This window comes from Stomoxys calcitrans, chromosome 2 (genome assembly GCF_963082655.1).
Source record: "Stomoxys calcitrans chromosome 2, idStoCalc2.1, whole genome shotgun sequence".
In the NCBI taxonomy this organism is placed as follows: Eukaryota; Metazoa; Arthropoda; class Insecta; order Diptera; family Muscidae; genus Stomoxys; species Stomoxys calcitrans.
Genome location: NC_081553.1, coordinates 139,318,425 through 139,340,100, shown reverse-complemented (window position 1 = coordinate 139,340,100; position 21,676 = coordinate 139,318,425). Strand labels below are relative to the sequence as shown.

The window sequence follows — 21,676 nt, the reverse complement described above, 5'->3', positions numbered from 1 at the left end:
CCACCTTTTTAAATCCGCCTTGCTAGCGCATTTAGAAAGAGTCGGAAAACACATCTTTAGTATTGACCACCTGTGGCCATTATGGGAGAATGTCCTACTGAGTGAAATCAGCAAGTTTTTTTGCTTCAAAATCTATTTTGTGAAAAAAGTAATTACGAAAAGTGAACATAGTACATCCTTTAATTGAACCATGGTTACCCCGTCGTACAGAATATACAACCGTTAACTGGTAACCAAATCAACCAGTAACCAGTACTCGATTTTGCAAAATCAAATTTGATTTGTGTCATTGTTTACGAAATAAAATTTCTTTAAAAGCGAAGTAAATAATTGAAGAGAAAAAATAATTTGAAGACTTGTACTTGACCATTTTCTTAAAAAATGTCAAGCAGGAAAGCATCTCATGCAGGGAGTTGGTATACCGATTCAGGTTAGTAAGTACTATTGATAAATCATTAACCTTACTACAATTTTTCATTGCTTTATTGTTTGGTATTGGACTTCAATAATGCCCGATACCTTCCTACAGACAGATAGTGCATTAGTTTAGTGGTATACTGGCAATAAATCTTTTCAGATCAGATACCATTTCGGGGGAACAATCGAACTAAAGCCAATACGTGTGAGAGGAACAAATAATCTTGGCACAATTTGATAAATAGACTAAAATTTATTTTTGATTTTAATTTCACTCTAGGAATCGAATAGACGGCCATAACAATTATTTTGTGCCCTCCAAATTCAATTCCTCTACTTTTTCGTTAGCAATTTTGACTTTTGCAAATGTTGGATCTGCTTCCAACTTCTGCTGAATTTCGTTGGCCCGATCGTACGACATTTCCACAACGTGATTCATGCGTCTCGTTATATCTTGTATCTCATTGCGTTGCTTCTTCAGTTTCTCTAAACCATGCTGCAGCTGTGTGCAAGCCATGAAAAATTCGCTTAATTCTGGTATGTCACCAAATTCTCCTGGGTGTTTGCGAAATTTCGTGCCTACTTTCTTTGTCAGGTCAATAAGGCGGGCTTCCATACGTTTCTGGTCATAGCATTTCTTGAAGTCATCGACGATTTCCTTTATGCTTTCGTCGCTTTTGTCATTTATATGCAAGTCCTTAATTCGAGATTTTAGACAGCAAAAATTTATGCTTTCTAATCGATCTCCAATCGTTTGGAATAACTCGTAGCTTTTCTTAAGATTTAAATGCATGTTTACCAAATCGTTGTCGATAGTTGAATTACTTGGTCCCATTCGGTTGGGGACAAACTCGCTGGCTGCGAGCCCACTTTCTCTAAACTTCGCTTCATCCTTATCGTCAACTCTTAAATAAGGATAGAAAATTTTATTTTATTTAAATATTTGCTTTTATTTAAAAAAATATTACCCTTCTAAGATTGTTATTAGCTCTTTTCTTATTGATTTCAAAAAAAAGGCATTTGCATCATCTTCTTCATCCATAACTGTTTAACTTATTAAACAAGTTTCGCTCAATTGACAGTGATTTACCTTTTTCTTGTAATTTATTTTTATTGATAACCATCAAACATTAGTTGCCATGGTCATAATAATAAGGCCTTAGTAATATGTTTTGATATTTAGTTTCTTAGAGGTTACTTATATACATTTTATTTTTATTATTATTATTACCAAATTTCATTGGTGCTACGTTTAGCTTTTGTTGTTCATCATGTCAAGTTTAATTGTTTATATTTGCTTAATTTTTGTGATTTTCAATTATTTTGCATTACCATCTGCTTTACAACTAATCAGAGGAATGCTTCTTTTTATCAATTTCTGCCTCTTAGAATCGATGATGATAACGAATTCTCCCACTTGTGCTTGAAGTAGTAATGTATGTCGAAACAGAGAATCAAAGCTAATACCCAGATTAAATTTTGTTGTTGTTGATGGAGTTCTTCATCGGCAGCCCTTGCCGATGATTGACCCATCGGCTCAATGATTGATTTATCAATCCCATTCGGCCATGGGATTGATTAAATTTGACATACACACATGTTGTTGTTGCAACAGTATGTTATATCTTCATTCTCAAAATGTTTGCTAGGTTCTGCTAAATATTCGGATCCATAAACTCTGTAACTTAAGTGGGATGCGTTCCTCCACGTATCAGGTTGTAAGTCTAGCAGGATAGGGTTAAAAACGGAACACGCATCCTTACCCGGTAGGAATTGAGGCGAATGCATCTGCCGCAATGTAGTTGAGCCAGAACAAGTCTGGTTTGCCGAAGGAGGTTAGCTTCTTCAGGTGCTACGGTTGGCGTATGGTCTCCAAACATTCGTACGACGAATTCTAATAGGTATTGCCGAAAAAAACATGGGCCCAAAATTAAATCGAGCTTTTGGTTTTAAGGACACAATCAGAACTTAGCTTAATATTGGTCCACAAGCTAATGTTTGTCCATGAAAACTCCATCTCTTTCGTAAGAAGGATCATAAGACACGCGTAGTTAAATTAGGTTGCAGGTTCTGCCTCAGTTGCTCTGAGTCTTGGACTACTTATTTTTTTATTAACAGCTTTTTACTTACATCTGTCCTTATAGAGGCGAAATGAAACCAAGCAGTGTCTGCACTTTTTAATTTTTTTTTCAGCTTCTGAGTTGTCACGGCAACTTGACAATTGGTTGGGAGCCGCAACTCTATCTCATGGGCCAGCAAGGGCTATTATTGCACCGTAAGTATTCTTTTATCAGAAAATTTTTTTAAACCAAGGCAGATTGAACTGCCATGGTTCAAACATGACCACTTTCATATATTGCAATTTTTTGCGTTAAAAAAGATTGACAACAAGACGTGAGATGATCTCATTACATCTGGTTCTATCCACCGGATTGAACTGTAGAGCCCACATCGACGAGTAAACGTTCTTTTCAATCCCGTTCCGTATCGGATACGTACAAAGGGGTGCCATGAGAATGCTACCCCAATCCATTATCGGTCAGTGTCAGTGAGAAACAACCAGTGCATTGAGTGGGTGCATTTTCGGATCTGCTCTGGCTTAAGCACGTTGCAGGAGTATAGGCGTATTGACTTCGTGTTGCAATGTGGCACGTAGTCAGCAGTGGGCCACAAGAATCATCGTCGGACTATGTAACCTCACCGGTTTCCTCCACTATACAATATATAGCTGCAGCACCATACCACCGAAATTTGCTATTTATGTGCGAAGTTCCACACTTGGTCTCAAATTATTACTGATTACGATTAGGGATTCTATGATAAAAAAAAAGTGCAACAAAAGGCGTGATCATGACAATATGATACCGAGAATGGAAAGTAAAGCGAATCTAACATAGAAATATGGCTTCATTTGTCAAGTGCCTGGGGGTCATCCCAACATCAAAACCCCCGGTCATGGCAAGGTGGCACTCAATTGTGGGGGTATTTGGTGTAGAGTACGAATGTAGTATTAAAATATGATTGATCAATTGATTGATATTTATTAGTAAATATGTTGTTGTACTTTTAGTACTCGTACATTATATTTTCAACATATTTCCAATTTCTTATAAACAAGGTACATCTTATATATAAAAATCAACTTGTGTTTGTTTGTTTGTGTGTTCCGTATGAACTCAAAACGTATAACCGATTTTCTTGGAATTTTCACAAATGGTGCTTTATGAACCCGTGGTGCAGAAAATAGGGTACTCCATTTTTAGTTTAATTTATTGATTCCATAACTAAGCCAAACAAGGCCTTATATAGTTTGATATTTGAAGGGGGCCGGACCCACCCCCTTATCCAAATTTTCAGAAACGTCAGATCTCGGAGATGGGTGGTTCTATTTAAGCGAAGTTTTGTGTGCTCTTTTATAGTAACTAAAAACTAAAATTTGATATCCAATTGGGGTACCTGGGGGGCCACCCACCCCCAAAACCTTACAAATATATAAATAAACACAACCACGACAATATGGGACTCAAATGAAAGGTATTTAAGATTAGATATCCAATTGTTGGACCAAGTGTTTGGGGTACTACCCCAACCCTCAAAACAGCCCTAAATCGGATATATTTACTGACCGTGGCAATATGGGACTCAAATGACCGGTATTTGCGAGTGGAATACGAATCTGATAATCAAATGTGGGACCAAGTTTCGGGGGGCCTCCCCCACCCCAAAACAGGACTTATTGACTGACCATGGCAAAATGGGGCTCAATTAAAAAGTATTTGAGTGTAGAATACGAATCCGATATCCAAATGTGGAACCAAGTGTTTGGGTGGCCGCTCCTCCCCAAAAATACCCCCCAAAGAGGACAAATTTGCTACCAAGGCAATATGGGCCTCAAATGAAAGGTCTTTTGGAATAAAACACGAATATATGTCAAAATTCGGGACCAACTGTCTAGGAGACATTGGACAATTTGGAGGCCAATGGCAATATGGGGTTCAAACAAATGATATTTGAGATTAGAGTACGATGCTGATATATTTTCAAGGCTCAGTGTTTGGGGGACCACCCCACTTCCCAGAACAGCCCTAAATCGGGCAAATTTACCGATCCTGTCAACGTGGGGTATTAGGAGTAGAGCACAAAATTGATACCCACTTTCGAGACCAATTTTTGGGGGTCTACCCCTTCGCTAAAACACCCCACAAATAGCAATTATTTACTGACCATCGCAATATGGGGCTCAAATAAAGGTATTTTGAGTAGAATACGAATCTGATATCCAAATGTGAAACCATGTATTTGGTGGCCGCCCCTCTCCCAAAACACCTCCCAAAGAATACAAATTTACCGACGATGGCAATATGTGGCTCAAATGAAAGGTTTTTGAGATTATAAAACAAATTTGATAACCAATTTTGGTGCCAAGTGTTTGGGAGTCGCCTCATCCCATAAGCTCCCCTTAAAATAATGGCAATATAGGATTTAAATAAATTGTATATGAGAGTAAAGCACAATGCTGACATTTTTTCAGGGCAAAGTGTCTGGGGGACCATCTCACCCACGAAAACACCCCTAAATATTTATGCATATTTACCGATCATGGCAATATGGATCTCAAATGAAAAGTATTTGGGAGTAGACCACGAAAGCTATTTAATTGTCAAAAATACATATTCAAAGGATAATTTTGTTAAATATATTGTAGATATAATGTAATAGTATTTAATATAATTCAAATATTATTTGTTACATATGATACACATGATTTCATAAAGACGTATCATAATGTATGTCATGATTAAATTCGTTGCAATCTTAAGATATTATAATTTCTTAGATTGTATGGTTGAACTTCGCGGACGTAACTTATTTGGTCGGTTAAATAATCCAGTGTATTGCCATCCTTCTTTGTTTAATTGTAAGCCATTTGAGGGAATCCAGCATGCATGCAACTGATCGGTGTTTGCTGCATTTGAGTACTACTCTCATTGTCTTGTTCTGCAGTTTTTGAAGTCTTTCGATTAGAGACTCATATTCGAAGTGTGGTTTTAACATTGCATTGTAAACATTTATTGCCTTATAATAGCTCTTTACTTTTTCCCACTTTTTCACATACATAATTAATAATTTTATCATTAACAAATCCGAACTACTTTATGTTATAAACTTTTTCAATAGTCTCCCCGTTTATGTTATATGCTATTTCACGATCCATTCTCATTACCATAAGTTTGGCTTTTTCAGTTTATTCATCCTTAGCCAACCAATTTTTTTGTTCCGATGTAATTTTCTCATAGCATCGTTCGGTATTATCTCCTTATCAGAGTATAAAATTATTTTCCTTTCGTTTAGTTGTAGCCACTTTTTAATGTGGATGTGGCGATCCTCGTAATGCTCCTGTAGGTGATCATGCACGTTCCGGTCCAAAGAACAAAGTATGGCCATTAGTTATTTGAAGGAGCCAATAACCCGCCTTGTCATATCGAGCATTATAAGCACTCAGAATTTGTGCATTTGTGCCTCTCACTGAGACTCTCCGCTCGATGCCGCAGATTGTCCGCGACTGCCGTTGCAGTTACTCCGTATGGAGCATTCCACTATCCGCAACCTGTGAACGCCAGGTAGCTCGCAGCAAAGCTTCTCGTTACAGCAATGAACACCACACAGGTTGGACTTCAATGTTCCAGCCTGTGTGTCAAGTTGTAATGAGTCTAGTTTTTTTTTTTCTGTGGCTATCCTCTGTGGCCCGGCACACAAAACAGGTGAATTTTAAACTGTTCAGCCATTTCGTTGAGAGATCTGCGACAGTCGAGGGCGGTTTTTGTGCTCAGAAAGACGTTATCCAGGAATGTAATGGCTGCCTGAAAATTTATGCCAATCGTCGTAGTGACAATATATCTTAGCCATTCCACCACTTCCTTAATTGCAAGGATCTCCGCTTGGTACGCACTGCAGTGATCGGGTAACTTTTTCGATATGACCAGTTCTAGATCTTTAGAGAACACCCCAAAGCCCACCTGGTCGTTTAGTTTGGAACCTTCCGTATAGAAGTCTATGTAACTTCTATTACCAGGGATATCGTAGTTCCAATCGGTTCTATCAGGAATAGTGGTACGGTAATTATTATCAAAAAGTGGCACAGGTAGGGTGTACTCAACACTGCCTGGAAAATCGGAAATTGTATCAAGGATAACACAGTGTGCGTAGCCGCCACATGACCAATAAGAGAACTCCCTTAACCTCAAGCCAGTGGTCGCCGCAATTTGGGTAGCCACAATATCCAGAGGCATAAGAAGTAGCAATAAATTCAGTGCATCAAGTGGTTTTGTCCTCGGTGCAGCTGTGATGCACAAACAAGCCATCCTTTGGATCCGGTGAAGTATTGAGCAGTAGGTGAACTTTTGAAGCGCCGTCCACCAGACCACAACCAATCCCATGGCAGCCGGTTGTACGTACCGGATTGACCCGATGAAGTCCTTCATCGGCAAGGGCTGCCGCCTCAGTGTACAACACACTGCTACAACAACAACAACCATATAGCATTATAGGTCTAACAACTGCAGTATATACCCAATGCATAACAAGCGGTCTAAACCCCCAACATTTAGCAATGGCTCTGTTGCAGGTGTATAGGACAAGAGTTGCCTATCCAAAATGTTGGATTTAAAGTTGAATTTTCAGTCCAGCAAAACAACCAGGTATTTTGCGCTTTCTGCAAATGGAACATTCTCTGAACCCAAGGAGACAGGTTTCACTGTATGCAACTTGTATCTCTTGCTCAAAAGAAATACTTCTGTCTTGCAGGGATTTATACCTAGACCACTTTTGGTAGCCCACTTTGCTGTTGCACGTAGAGCTTCCTAAAGTATATCTCTTAGAGTGCTGGGACACTTTCCCCTAACCGCAATTGCCACGTCATCAGCATATGCGACCACTTTTACACTCTTTTCTTCCAGAGACAATAATATATTGTTAATGGCTATATTCCAAAGTAGAGGAGACAGTACATCTGCTTGAGGTGTTCCTCTGCTGACCCATCTTTTTAGATCCACAGATCCCAGGTCTGCCATAATGCATCTTTTAGTAAGTAAGTTATTAATAAACTTTCTTACGGTAAAGTTTCAGTGGATTTGCCTTCACTATATGAATGCTGCTGCGCGACAGGCGATCTCCATGGATCTTTGCCCTAATATATGTTTTTATCAACCTCTCAAGAGTCTTCAGCATAAAGGATGACAGACTAAAAGGATGAAAATCTTTCGCCTTCGTAAGGTAGGGCTTTCCTGCTTCCATGGTGCATTCCTGCTGGAATTGTGATGTGCCTAGCATCACTTCCTACAATGAGGCTCTTATTTCCTACAGAAGCGGCTTCAATCAGCGACTGAAGGCGGCATCTCAGAATCGTGTGCCATATGAAGCCAGTATTGCGACTTGTTTATTTCAAGGCTGGCTTAATCTTCAGTGCTTAGCGACGGAAGAAGAAAAACATTTAGACCACCCTTTGCACGAAAACAGGCTCTGTGTCTTGCATTTCCCGTACCCTTGAGAAGTATAAATCCCGGAATTCTTAGTCCACGAACGATTCCTCCACACACCCATGATTCCTGGATAAGAACCACGTCCAATCCCCCTGCCATCAGGAGGACCTTAAATGCCGCCGAATTGGCCTTACAATGGTGGAGATTTATCTGTAGAAACCGGACCATAGTCAGGATTCAGAACTTCTACCACTGTTGTGTTAGCCTCGTTTTCTGATTCCACCAGGAGTTCTTCCTCACAAGAATCGTTAGAACTTGTCATGATGAGCTTCCGTACGCATCCAGGGACAGGTAAGAAAGCTGTGGAACTACTCTTCCTCAGGCCACTGGACACTTGCAGTGTGGACGATTCCTCCTTAGATGCTTCACTAGCTGCTGCTGATGAGCCACCCACACAGGGCTCGTCGGGTCCCGTTTCGATGCCATCCCCTCCTGTCTCGAATGTGGCAGGGGACTTTCTGTCTCCTGCAACCCGACAGACTTTAGCGATGTGGTCGATAGTTTCTCAGGCAAGTGTTCAGCAACAACTGCTGAGTCGTCTCTTCATTCCCCAACCCCACCGCTTCTATAGACACTCAGTTTCAACTTTTTGAATCCAGATACAAACCCTTCAGACTTGTTGAGGTCTGAGAGACAGCCGGAGTTGAGTACGAATAGTGCATGTCTACGTTCACCATCAGCCTCATCCATTCTATCAATCTTCCTGTCGGTGCTTGAAAGATTGGGATTACATTCTCTTAGTCTTCCAAGTATCGATTCAGGATCTGAGGGAATCCTTGGTATCCAAGCATGCGCCAATGGTCGAGAAGGAATATCTTCTTTCTTGACTAAATCTATTGCTGCACGTGGCCAGATCTCAGCAACGATACATTTCAATTGAGCGTTGATATCCGAAGGCAATTAGTCTGTATCGGCACCGATACCAGCCTGCATCGTCACAAACTGGAGGAGACCCCGGAATTTCCGCAAGGACATCGGAGTTTACTGATGACATTCCATTGACTATCCCACTTCAATTATTCCTAGGTATGCAGTCCTGTTCTTCTCTCTTGCCGACAACTGTCATAACCAAACTGTCCCTAGCGATATTAGCAAAGGTTCTTGGTCCCATCTTACTATTGTTCGCCCTAGTTTTTTAGGCACGGGATGCCCTCCAGGTGACCGCAGCCTTTTAGCTGGCTGCGGTGCAGTTTCCGAATCTAGACGTGTAGTCTTTGGGGTAGCCTGTGCAGCGAATTCACGGGCCCAGTTTAGGGAGTCTCCCTATTAGTGAGAGTCTTAGAATCATTCGCACCAAGCTTCTCAATAAACCTGAGAGCGATGCGTCTTCTATTATTCCAACCTCTTAAAGAGCGTGTTGGTTTGCCAGGGAAGGCCGATGGCCTAGGCAAATTATAGGCATGCGAAGAAAGAATAGGTTCGGCCTTGTCCTTAAACCCTAACCAGGTGCCTTCGTCAAAAACCCCTACTGACCAGTCGCCTGTCCGCTAGTGGAATCTGGAACAACCGCTCCACCAGTTGAGGTTTTAACATGCTACGGCCTGACACCACCACCGCAGTTGGGTCTATGGAGTCCATTCTAAGCCTACTCTTGGGCTCTAGATCTGCAGCATCACTGGATGAACAGACGCAGATGATCAACCGCCTAATGGATACCTCTTTCGCAGCTATCCTTGAGTGACATAAACTTTTCTTTCAAAATTAATGACCTATTACGAGTTATAGGAAAATTCTTGCGGAGCAAAATAATAAAACGTCCGTTCCACTCAACGGTTCAAGAATCTTGTAAGTATCACGGAATTCCCAACATAAAATTTCTTTCTCGAGGTTAAATTTTTTAGTAATTAAAGCGCACAAGCAGGCCGATTAATGGCTTAGGTGTTTCCATAGCGAATTAATATCCGCACCCTCTTGGCCATTGATTTCATACATTTCTTTCATTAAACTCCCAAAGGGGAGAGATGCGGGTTGTTGGCCATAAGAATTATCATTCTAGTGATATTCATCGTCATGATCAAGAACCCGTATCTCCCTATGAAAAAATTTTATTTCTCATTTAAAAAAATTGTTTTAAGTTTAAAGTTTCTTGTTTAAAGTTTTGTGGATTTTTTAAGATTTTACTTCTCCTATAATAAAACAAAAAATCGAGTTAGGTCTTTTTATATAGATAGATTTATTGCTATGTTCTAGATCCCCGTAAAATTGTCAGACAGCCTTTAAAATTTGAGATATTGCGTCGAAATTTTGCACAGACCAATATTTCTTCCATAAGCATTCTAATTTGGAAAAGTAGTGGAAGGTCTAAAGCTGGAGTGACAAAACTAAAGCACGGGAGTGAAGTTACTTTCTTAACGTGTTTGTAAGGACCGTTATATTACATATTTAATACTCGGGAGCATAACTGAAACGTTTTGACATATTTACCACATGGATATTCGACAATGTTCATTCATTGTCCAGTTTTTTTTTTTAAATTCTCAAAGAAAATTCTCAAAGGAACAGGTATTCTGAGGAATTTAGGAGAAAATTCCATCATCACCAACCAAATTAATTTTTGATTCATCTCACCAAAACACGTTCCAATTATGGTCAATAATGTGACTTTCCTGGATGATTTTCCAAACTAATATTTTCCATTAGACGGCTACTTACAGTTCTATCTGAAATTTCGAGCTCTAATTCGCCCCTAATTCTTCCAGAGAATTGAAATGGGCCCCGCCATGACAATAATTTTATGTGAATTTTATCTGTTGGCGAAGTTTTTTTGGTCTACCACATGGGAGATTATTTTTTCTTTTAAGGCATTGAAAACTAACACTCCACGAACAATAATTACAATAGGTTTGGTTAGGTTGAAAAGAGACCTAGACCTAGCCAGTATTCGGCTTGTCCTGCGCTCTAAAAACTAAAAAGTAACCTCGAAACAGAAAATTATAAGCTTGGAATTCTGTGTCCCTTACGAAATCCCTAATTGTTTCCATGCCACTCCCCACTTGCCCGCGAAAGCCAGGCAATGCATAGGATATGCTCAACGTCTCATCATCTTCCCCACATGCTATCACTTGCCGTACCGATTTTACATAAGTGAACTCGTAGTCCTATGTGTCCCGTCATGATATCAATAGCTATATTAGCCTCCTTCTTACTTTCTTTCAGTAATAACCTCCTCTTCTCCTACACAATATTGCATGCGCATTCGTCGCCCACTCCCTTAACTCGAAATGCGTCGACCTGAAAGGCTTCAGATTAAACAAGTTTATTGACAGTAGTCCTCTGGCCTTCAATACCAAATCGTCTGCCCTTTCATTCGCCCTTATTCCGTTATGGCCCGGGATCCAAACGATGCGGATTGTGCCATCCTCAGAGAAGTCGTTAATCTCCTTGATACACTCCAAGACTGTTCGTGACCTTATCGTCATGATTGTTGTTGCCCTTATGGCTATTTTACTGTCGGTAAAGATGTTCCCACTCGACGTCCTCACGTTAGCACCACACCACTTCACGCATTCCGTGATCGCCCGTATCTCCGCCTGCGGGGCCGTATTATGGTGAGGCAGTCTAAAACAGATCTCAGACCATGGGTTCTCAATGTAGACCGCCAGGCACACTCTGTTCTCTAGCTTTGATCCATCCGTGTACCATGATCTTCCAGATGGCAATACTAGGGTTCCGTCAATCCAAGACTGTGCCGATGGCAGCAGTGCGTCGCACTCGACTTTAAGGTTCATCTCAGATATCCGATCGGAAAGCTCTCCCTTCCTTCCAGGTTTCCTTCCGTCACTTCAATTATATCGTGATGGTATGATCTGCTCCCATCCTCAATCCATTCTCCTATCGCCTTAAGTCTCATAGACGCAGTGGATGCCTCACACTTAATCTGTATGTCAATGGGTCGGATATCTAGAATAGTCTCCAGTGCCCTAGTTGGCATGGTCCTCATCGCTCCGCCTATGCCAAGACAACATGTTCCCTGAATCTGTTGTATGGTCCTTATGTTGCACTTTTTCTCCATAGCAATCCATCAAACTACTGAGGCCCGGCACGGGATAGTTGTGAGCAGCACACTGGCTGGAACATTGAGGTCCGATCTGTGTGGTGTTTTTTGCTGTCATGAGAAGCTTAGCTGCGAGCTACCGGGCGCGTCCACAGGTTGCGGATTGTGGAATGCTCCATTCGGAATAGCTGCAACGGCAGTCGCGGACAATCAGCGATATCGAGCGGAGAGTCTCAGTGAGAGGTCGGGCGGCACCGGCTCTTGCACAAATACTGAGTGCCTATGATGCTCGCTATAACAAGATGAGTTATTGTCGCCTTTAAATAACCAATGGCCACCCTGTTCGCTTGGCGATCGGTTCTTTGGACCGGAACGAGCTTGCTCATCTACAGGAGCTTGACGAGGATCGCTACCTCCACATGCAATGTAGCTATAAAAACAACTGAGGCGTAAGTAAGTATTGGTCTAATCACGCACCTGTAGAGCCAGTGGACTGTTTTTGGACTCAGGCCCCATTTCGAGCCAACGGCTACATAGTGCCCAACATCTGTGAGCCTTCTGGGAAAGCTCCTGAATGTGACACTTCGATTTAAGTTTCCTATCCTATCGACCTTGTCAGATATCGAAATCGTTTTATTGAGCAAACGTGGTGCATCAAATTGGTCCACCTCAGTCTTCTATGCTAAGGAACAGGTGGATAAATTGCGGGTCCCATGACTAAAATATAAAGGAGAAAGTGGCACTTTATCGCCACTCCTTTGGATGTCCACCATAAATAACCTATTGCGGATGCTGGCTGAGGAGAGATTTGAACCCGTCTGCTATGCAGACGATGTTATAATACTTCTTAGGGGTAAGGATCCGAACCAGCTTTGCAGAAGGGTCGAAAGGGTCTTGCATATGACTGGGCGAGACCCAGGGGTCTCAATATTAACCCAGAGAAGTCTGAAATATGCCTGTTCACGAGGAAGACGATGGTGGGCCAATCTGAGGCACTACGTTTCCTCAATAAAACGATTTCGTTATATGACAAGATCGAATACTAAGGAGTGATCTTGGATTGGAAACTTAATTGGAAGTTTCATATTCGGGGGCGTACTGAGAAGGCTCACAGATGTTGGGAACTATGTAGACGGGCCGTTGGCTCGAAATGGGGCCTGAAACTGAGGATAGTCCACTGGCAGATGCTACTTTGGATTGAATGAGTAGTTTAGAAACAAGGCCACCTCTCGAGAGACGAATATTACACTATACAAGACGCTGATACTACCCGTGTTGTTACATGGTTCTGACGTATGACGACGGTCATACGGCTAGGTTATGTTGTCAGAATGGATGAAGAGGCTCCAGCAAAGAAGTTTTTTGAAGGCAAACACGGTGATACGCGCAAACTGGAAAGACCAAATGCCCGAAGGAAAGATCAAGTGGTGCGAGACACCTCGAAACTTGGTGTCAGAGATTTTAGAATGAACGCAGAAGATCGAGGCGCTTGGAACGTTTTATTGACCGCTGTCCTCTGGCCTTCACTGCCAAATCGTCTGCTCTTTAATTCCCATTTTTTTTAAGTAATTTAAAAATATATTCAAATAAATAAACAGTTTTCGAAAGTTCTAGTGACTATTTTTTCGTCCATGACTGTATGCGTCTCAGGGGTTGCCCTTGGAGGACGAGGGAGATTGCAGCATTATCCATTGTCATCTTATAAAAATTGTCTCTCCGCACAGTTATCAGGCGAACAAAATTAATGCATATTGGATAAATATTTGGTATGGTTTAACATAAATTTATTTTTAGGCATGCTGGTTACACATACTGTGGTGCGTGTGGTGCCTTTGCCTATCGTCAAGTTAGTCCAGCTGTTGTGTAAGTTAATGATGAGTTCGTATAGTCCACGTATAGAGCACGCATTCAGTAATACGTTTCATTTTAGTAAACGAGTATTTATTTTGGGCCCATCTCATCATGTTCGTCTACGAGGATGTGCCCTATCGACTGCTAAGAAGTATAAAACCCCTCTCTATGATCTCAAAATTGACACTAATAGTAAGACTGATTGTGTAGTAGATAAAACTTTTAGTAAATCTTAACTTGCAATTTCTTTTAGTTAATGCTGAACTAGAAAATACGGGTCACTTCTCATGGATGGATATGAAAACTGACGAAAACGAGCACAGTATTGAAATGCACCTACCATATATAGCAAAAGTTATGGAAGAGTACGTTCTACATAATATGTTAATGGTCTATGTATACATGATCTACGATATAATCTTTGATGTTTTTCTTAGCTTCAAGGATCAATTTACAATTGTGCCTATATTAGTGGGTTCACTGAATCCGGATCAGGAAGCATTGTATGGCCGTTTACTAGCAAATTATTTCACAGATCCTCAAAATTTGTTTGTGATATCATCAGATTTTTGCCATTGGGGCCATCGCTTTAATTACACTTATTATGATAAGTCTTGTGGCCAAATATACAAGTCCATTGAAAAATTGGACAAACAGGTATGATGATGATTGTTTTTATTCTACAAGTGCTGTTGTTAGATATTTGATTTTAAATGACTTCTATTCTAGGGCATGGACATCATTGAGACGCTGAAGCCGGAAACGTTCACAGCATATTTACGTGAATATAATAACACAATTTGCGGCCGTCATCCGATTGGGGTTATGCTGAGTGCTGTAAAAGTTCTCCAAGAACAGGGTTATAATACAAGCTTTAAATTTTTAAAATACGATCAGAGTAGTCAGTGTAAAGCTATGGATGATTCGAGTGTTAGTTACGCTTCGGGTTCGTTAGTTTTCGAATGCTAAATATATCATTTGAAGCTATGAGAATTTATAAATAACTTTTCTATATTGTCTCTCATCAATAATACAAACATTAAGATCTTCAAACTAATTAATATTGTGTACATAAATAATTTTTTTTTTTGTTCATAATAAAAATCGAGAAAATCTGCTTAAGAAATGTCTTTTCCAATACTAAAGGTTTTATTGTTGAAATAAGAAAAATTTAACCAACATTGACCCCACGTTTCTTTTGAATTGCATGCTTCTAGCATTGCACTGCTCACTAATTAGTGACTAGGTAGAAGCATGTAATAGTGGCAAATCAGTCCGACGAGAGCCCTGGTAAGATCGACATCGCTATCGCTGTAGTCTGCCTAATGAATTTTAACTAAACTTTTTAAAAAGTAGGGTTTTTGTTGTTTTGCTTTTCTATTCAAATACAAAAAAGAGAAACTACTGCACCAACTAACCTGCTTAATGGTGCAGAAAAAAACACTTTTTGGGTGAAAAGCTGGATATGCAACCATTGTTGGAAAATATGACACCGGAAGAGGGGAACAGTATGACAAATAGCTTCAAAGATGTAAAGCTCAAGCTACCAAACAAAAAAACACTGCAGAAAGCTCTAGACTCCAATACCAAAAAGAGAGTGCTCGCCTAGATTTTTTTGATAGATGATATCAAATAAATTAAATAAGTATTTTGTTTGCCCTCCTTTGGCTTTTATTATTGCTTTCAGTAATAATATTAATGATTTTGTCATAATATTTATGAAAAATGTTTAAATACGTCGCAATGAAACTTTTCATAATATTTATGAAACACGTTTCATAAATTTCAATTCAATGAAACATGTCATAATATTTATGAAAATCAAACTTACAAATGGTTGTCATACCATTTATAAAAACCGTGCATAACATTTATGAGAATTTTTCATAACATTTAAGAAAAAATTCATAAAATTTATAATAATATTTATTATAATCATGGAACCCTGTTCTACTGTTCATAAAATGTTTTCATTAAATCTATAAAAAGCAAAAGAAAAAAATCAAAAGCTTGGATATTTGGTTTACTCTATTGGGTAAAATTTATACATAAATCTAGGTACTGTGTAGCTGCTGTTGTAGTCACACTTGCATGTGGAAGAGGGGTAGCGATTTTTGACCAGCCTCTGGGAAGGCTTGATCGCTCCGGTACATAAAATTGACGCTGTACACGAGCACAAGTATTCCACAGTTGAACAAAAAAATATTGCTTCACGGTTAACTTTTTTATGTAAATTTTGATGGTCTATCAACGGCTTTACTTTGCCAATTATGTACTAAGTTCCTACGCTTCAATTCTTCGTACAGGCGATAGTCAGTTTGGGATGATCCTAAAAATGTAATGATGAGTTGTTAGATTATGGAATTCAAATGAAATATCGCTTATCCTCATGTTTATTTTACGTTGGAAAACATTTTGTTTTTGTACAAAAAACATATTATCGGCAGTACTTACTTTTTACACCATTAACTGCAAAATTAGAAACACCCAATAGCTTCAAGATTTTACGTAGAATGAATGACGCAGAGCTCTAACTGTGCATGTGAGCAAAAATGGACAACAAACAGACAAACGAGAAATAGTGACAAAACGCTGAACCTCTGCATTAATTAGTTCACGTGAAATTGACTTGGAAAATTCCCCCCATCAATTTTTTGTAAATAAGAAAATTTTTATTGTATACCCACGTGGACATATTTCAATAACATAATTTTTATATGTATGATAAAAATTATTAGTATTATGAAAAGTTTCTTTACATGTATAAAACAAAGTTTCATAAATATAAGAACTTTTTTTTCATAAACGATCATATTCATACATTTTCTTTCATTAACAATTTTCATAATATTTATGATTTTTTCATTAATATAATAAAACTTTTCATAATATTTATGAACAGAAGGTTAACAAACCCGATCATTACATTTATGAAGGAAAATTCTCTCTGTGTAGGCTTTTGAGTGACTTCTTGCAGAATGTTATTCCGTTCTTCACGTAATGTGCAAATTAAGCCTTCCCGGTCCCGAATCTCCCTCGGGTTCTTGTCTCCTAATAAATCCACAAATTCTCGATTTGGTTTATATTAAGAAATTGGGGTGGTGTTTCCATCCATATTGGTGTATTATATAGGAGCGGTGTGTTTTGGATCATTGGCTTTGTAAATATGTAATTTGGAGGCAACCCAAATAATGTACTGCTTGTGGTCCATAAATACCGTTAATAATATCTGTTAGTGTTACTATCACTAACACAAGTTTACGTCTTCTTGAAGAGATTTTTCTTATTCGAGCGGATCAATTCATGTGTCTTATTTTTGTTTTGGGCCTGAAGTCGAGTAAAGACAACGACATTCGTCTCCGATTGCTGATATTGCTTGACGACGCCAAAGATTCCACAACATTGGACAACCTTGTGGACGAGACACAGCGCATCTTGGACCTCAAACAAGACAACACACTCAACGAGCATCATCAAAAATCCGTCTGCGCAATAAAAACGTCTTCAAAGAACAGTTCTGCGAAAATTCCAAAAACTCCTTGCTGGTTATGTGGTGAGCTACATTACGTAAAGTTTTGTCCATTCTTAAAGCACAAGTGCTTCAAGTGACAGCAAGTGGGGCATAAGGACAACCACTGCGTCAGTGCTAAAAAGGGAAAGACCACATACAACAACAACAAGGTTAAGTTCGAAAACACCAAGAAAAGTAGTTACCACACCAAAGCAGTTTTTTCAACAAAACGGCTGCATTATACAGAACTGCGAAAGTACGTTGATATCGAAATAGATGGTCATCCTATTAAACTGCAGATCGATACTGCGTCTGATATTTCCATTTCACACCCCAATTCTTAATATTCGATAATCATATTGATACTCTACTCTCGAATACCTTTCATTGGAGTCCCACATTGTCGCGATCGGCCCACTTTTGATTTTGAACGCTACTTTTGGGGGTTTGGATCAATTTCGTGTTTTTGGGGTACCATAAGCTGGCATACAAAATTTCGCTTAAGTCGGTTTTGAAAATGGTGGTAAGGGGGAGGGTCCGGCCCCCCGCACTTTAAATGACTTTTTCAAGTAATGACATAAATCAAGTTATGAACCGCACTTGCCATGTTTAACGGAAGTAATAAAAAAAAAAACGTTGAAAATTTCGCCCAAATCGGATAAAAATTGCGCACTCTAGACGCTCAAGAAGTCAAATCGGGCGATCGCTTTGTACACAGAAAAAATGCAAAACTATGTTCAATTAACAAGTTTTTAGATTCAATTAAAATTTTGTTATTATCCAGCTTTAGACCGTTGTTTAATGCTTTCTATTCAAAGAATAGTATAGCAAAAAACTTTTAAAAGTAAGCAAAAGTGTGTTGTTGCTAGAAGCATTTGACTTGCTTATCCGTATCGGGATTTCAATCCGTATCGGACGATGTCAAATGGGTCGTAATGCTTTACAACCATCCCAACTAGAATAGATTGTAAAGCACACATCTGAATTGGAACAGGGCTCGAGCGCAATACAAAACAAGTCAAATCTTACTTCCCTTGTTCAAATCCAACTTATCCAACGATGCCAATAGCAGCAAACACAAACATCTTTTGCAAAACTCTGTTTGTTCTTCGCAAGGCGATCGCCCAGCGGTTGATGTTGCCAGTGCTGTTTTGTGTATATGCAGTGACCTACACCACATGCGACGTTCTAGCCATGTCCGTCCGTCTGTCTGTCGAAAGCACGCTAACTTTCGGAGGAGTAAAGCTAGGCGCTAGAAATTTTGCACAAATACTTTTTATTAGTGTAGGTCCACGTTTTGATATAGCTGCGATATAAACCGATCTTGTGTCTTGACTTCTTGAGCCTCTAGAGGGCGCAATTCTCGTCCGATTTGACTGAAATTTTGCACACTGTGTTTTGGTATCACTTCCAACAACTGTGCTAAATATGGTTCAAATCGGTTCATAACATGGTTTTTGCATGAGGTGTTTCATTACGATTTCCAACAACTGCGCTTAGTATGGGGCAAATCGGTAAATAACCTGGTATAGCCGCCATATACACCGATCTGGGATCTTGATTTCTTGACAATATTATCTTGATTTCATTAACAATATTATCTTGATTTCATTAACAATATATTATTGTCTCTGGAAGAAAATGCTGTAAAAGTGGCGTATGCTGATGACGTGGCAATTTCGATTAAGAGAAAGTTTCCCCAGCACTATAAGAGATATACTTCAGGAAGTTCAACGTGCAACAGTGAAGTGGGCTACCGAAAGTGGTCTAGGTATAAATTCGTGCAGGACAGAAGTACTTCTTTTCAGCAGGAGATACAAGTTGCCTACAGTGGAATCCGTCTCCGTGGCAGGACAGAATGTTCCATTTACAGAAAGCGCAAAAAACCTGGGTGTTTTGCTGGACAGGAAATTTAACTCTAAATCCAACATTTTGGCAACTCTTGCCATATACACCTGCAAAAGAGCCATTGGCAAAAGTTGGGGGCTTAGACCGCGTGTCATGCATTAGGTATATACTGTAGTTGTCAGACCTATTATGCTATATGGTGTTGTGGTTTGGTGGACGGCGCTTCAACGTCCACCTACTGCTCAATCTGAGGCACTGAATTTAATGCTACATCTAATGTTTCTGGGCACTGTGGCTAGACAAATTGCAGCGACCACTGCCGTGAGGTAAAGAGAGTTTTCTCATTGGTCATGTGGCGGCTACGGGCACCGTGTTATCCTTGATATAATGTGCGATGTTCCAGGCAGTGTGGATTATACCCTACCTGAGCCGCTTTTTGATCAAATGTACTGTACCACTATTCCCGATAGAACCGATTGGAACTACGATGTCCCTGGTAACAGAAGTAACATAGACTTCTATACGGATGGTTTCAAACTAAACGGGCAGGTGGGCTTTGGGGTGTACATCAAAGCTCTAGAACTGGTCATAGCGAAAAGATTACCCGACCACTGCAGTGTGTATCAAGCGGAGATCATCGCAATTAAGGAAGTGGTGGAATGGCTAAGATATAATGTCATTACGACGATTGGCATTAATATCTTCTCAGACAGACAGGCAGCCATTAAATCCCTGGAGAACGTATTTCTGAACACAAAAACCGCCCTCGACTATCGCAGATCTCTCAACGAGATGGCTGAACAGTTCAAAATTCACCTGTTCTGGGTGCCTGGCCACAGAGATATCCCAGGGAATTGAAGAGTGGACGAGCTTGCGAGACTAGGAACTACCCTACACATCTCAGAAATACTGGAATCAGTGGGTATGCCTATAGCGACATGTAAGCTAAGTTTTCGGGATTAAGCCCGAGGGACAACGAATGATAGATGGTCACAAAGAGGGGGCTGTGAGCATTCCAAAACTATTTATGTGGCTTAATCTAGACTTGAAGAGCTCTGCCGTTTTGCTGTCATTGACCAGAACAGACGTCTCAGTCATTGTGTCCGTGATGACTGCCAGCAACGACTTTTGCAGAACCTGTGAGGACATCGAAGAAAAAGAGACTATAGAACACCTTCTGTGTGTGTGTCCCGCATTAGCAGTCAGAAGGAATTTCAGTTTAGGTTCTCATTTCTGTCTGATTTAGCGAATGTGAACATTCCACCGTAGCGCAGAGGTTAGCATGTCCGCCTATGACGTTGAACGCCTGGGTTCGAATCCTGGCGAGACCATCAGAAAAAAAATTTCACCGGTGGTTTTCCCCTCCTAATGCTGGCGACATTTGTGAGGTATTATGCCATGTAAAACTTCTCTCCAAAGAGGTGTCGCACGGCGGCTCGCCGTTCGGACTCGGCTATAAAAAGGAGGCCCCTTATCATTGAGCTTAAACTTGAATCGGACTGCACTCATTGATATATGAGAGGGGCAAATTTGCATTTGAACATTCCCAAGTTATTGGGCTTTTTAAAGCGATCTGGATGGTTCAACGGTAGGAACCAGAAGGCATTTTCCTTCTCCTGTTCCTGTGGTATCATAATGGACGAAAACGCCTAAGTAAGTCTGATGACAGACTGTCACTTGAACCTAACCCAATACCAATCTTAGCATTTTGCGTGGAATACCACGAAATCTAGATCCTCAGCGCCAAAGTCAATATAATGAATATATGGATAACAAAGTTTTAAAATAAGACAATATTTATAACGTGTATCCATAAATACCATGTTTACATTTTACAATGTCCTCCAATTTGTTGCGTATGCATTTATCCACTCTAGTTCTTCATATACGGCATTTTTCTGCAATATATTATATTTCACAATAAATTTGTTTAAATTTAAAATTATAACAAAAAAATACATTTTATGTAGAGATAAAAACCACACTTGTAATTTTCTTGTTTTTTTTTTGTCCAGCCACGTCACTTTTTGTCTGTATGTGATAAAAGCTAGACATATATTTGACTCATTTGCACTTTTTTTCGCATTACATATGTGTGAAAGGGAACACAATATAATCTTGGTCAATACGCAATGTATACTCTTAAATAACAATTTAATTGGTACAATTAAGCTGTGTTCAACGTGTGCCTCAGTTACCAATCACTTGCCGTGATACACAAAATATCAAATTTCCAAATATATTTTAAAAGTCAATACCATATTTAATCGGTCAAATTTAGGTCAATATTTTTTTTTGTGTGTTCTCACATATCAATGTCCAATTCAAGTTTAAGCTCATTAAGGGGCCTTCGTTTTATAGCCGAGTTCGAACGGCGTGCTGCACCTCTTTGGGGAGATGTTTTTACACGGGGATAACCACCGCTGAAATTGTTATTATACGATGTTCTCGCCAGAATTCGAACCCAGGCGTTCAGCGTCATAGGCGGATGTGCTAACCTCAACGCTATGGTGACCA

General features: G+C 39.8%; 2 protein-coding genes across 2 annotated transcripts; one reads left to right on the top strand and one right to left on the bottom strand.

Annotated features, from left to right (window-relative positions):
• Window positions 1-253: 253 nt before the first annotated feature.
• Window positions 254-14,902, top strand: LOC106091969 (protein MEMO1). Its single transcript, XM_013258696.2, has 7 exons — window positions 254-430; window positions 2,611-2,692; window positions 13,744-13,812; window positions 13,880-13,992; window positions 14,054-14,165; window positions 14,238-14,457; window positions 14,530-14,902. Exons 1-7 carry the CDS (start codon window positions 382-384, stop codon window positions 14,767-14,769), a joined length of 885 nt encoding a protein of 294 aa, XP_013114150.1. The 5' UTR covers window positions 254-381; the 3' UTR covers window positions 14,770-14,902.
• On the bottom strand, window positions 651-1,547 carry LOC106091970 (uncharacterized). Its single transcript, XM_013258697.2, has 2 exons — window positions 1,386-1,547; window positions 651-1,322 (listed from the first exon to the last, which is right to left on the bottom strand). The coding sequence occupies exons 1-2, from the start codon at window positions 1,457-1,459 to the stop codon at window positions 722-724; spliced, it is 675 nt and encodes a 224-aa protein (XP_013114151.2). The 5' UTR covers window positions 1,460-1,547; the 3' UTR covers window positions 651-721.
• Window positions 14,903-21,676: the final 6,774 nt, after the last annotated feature.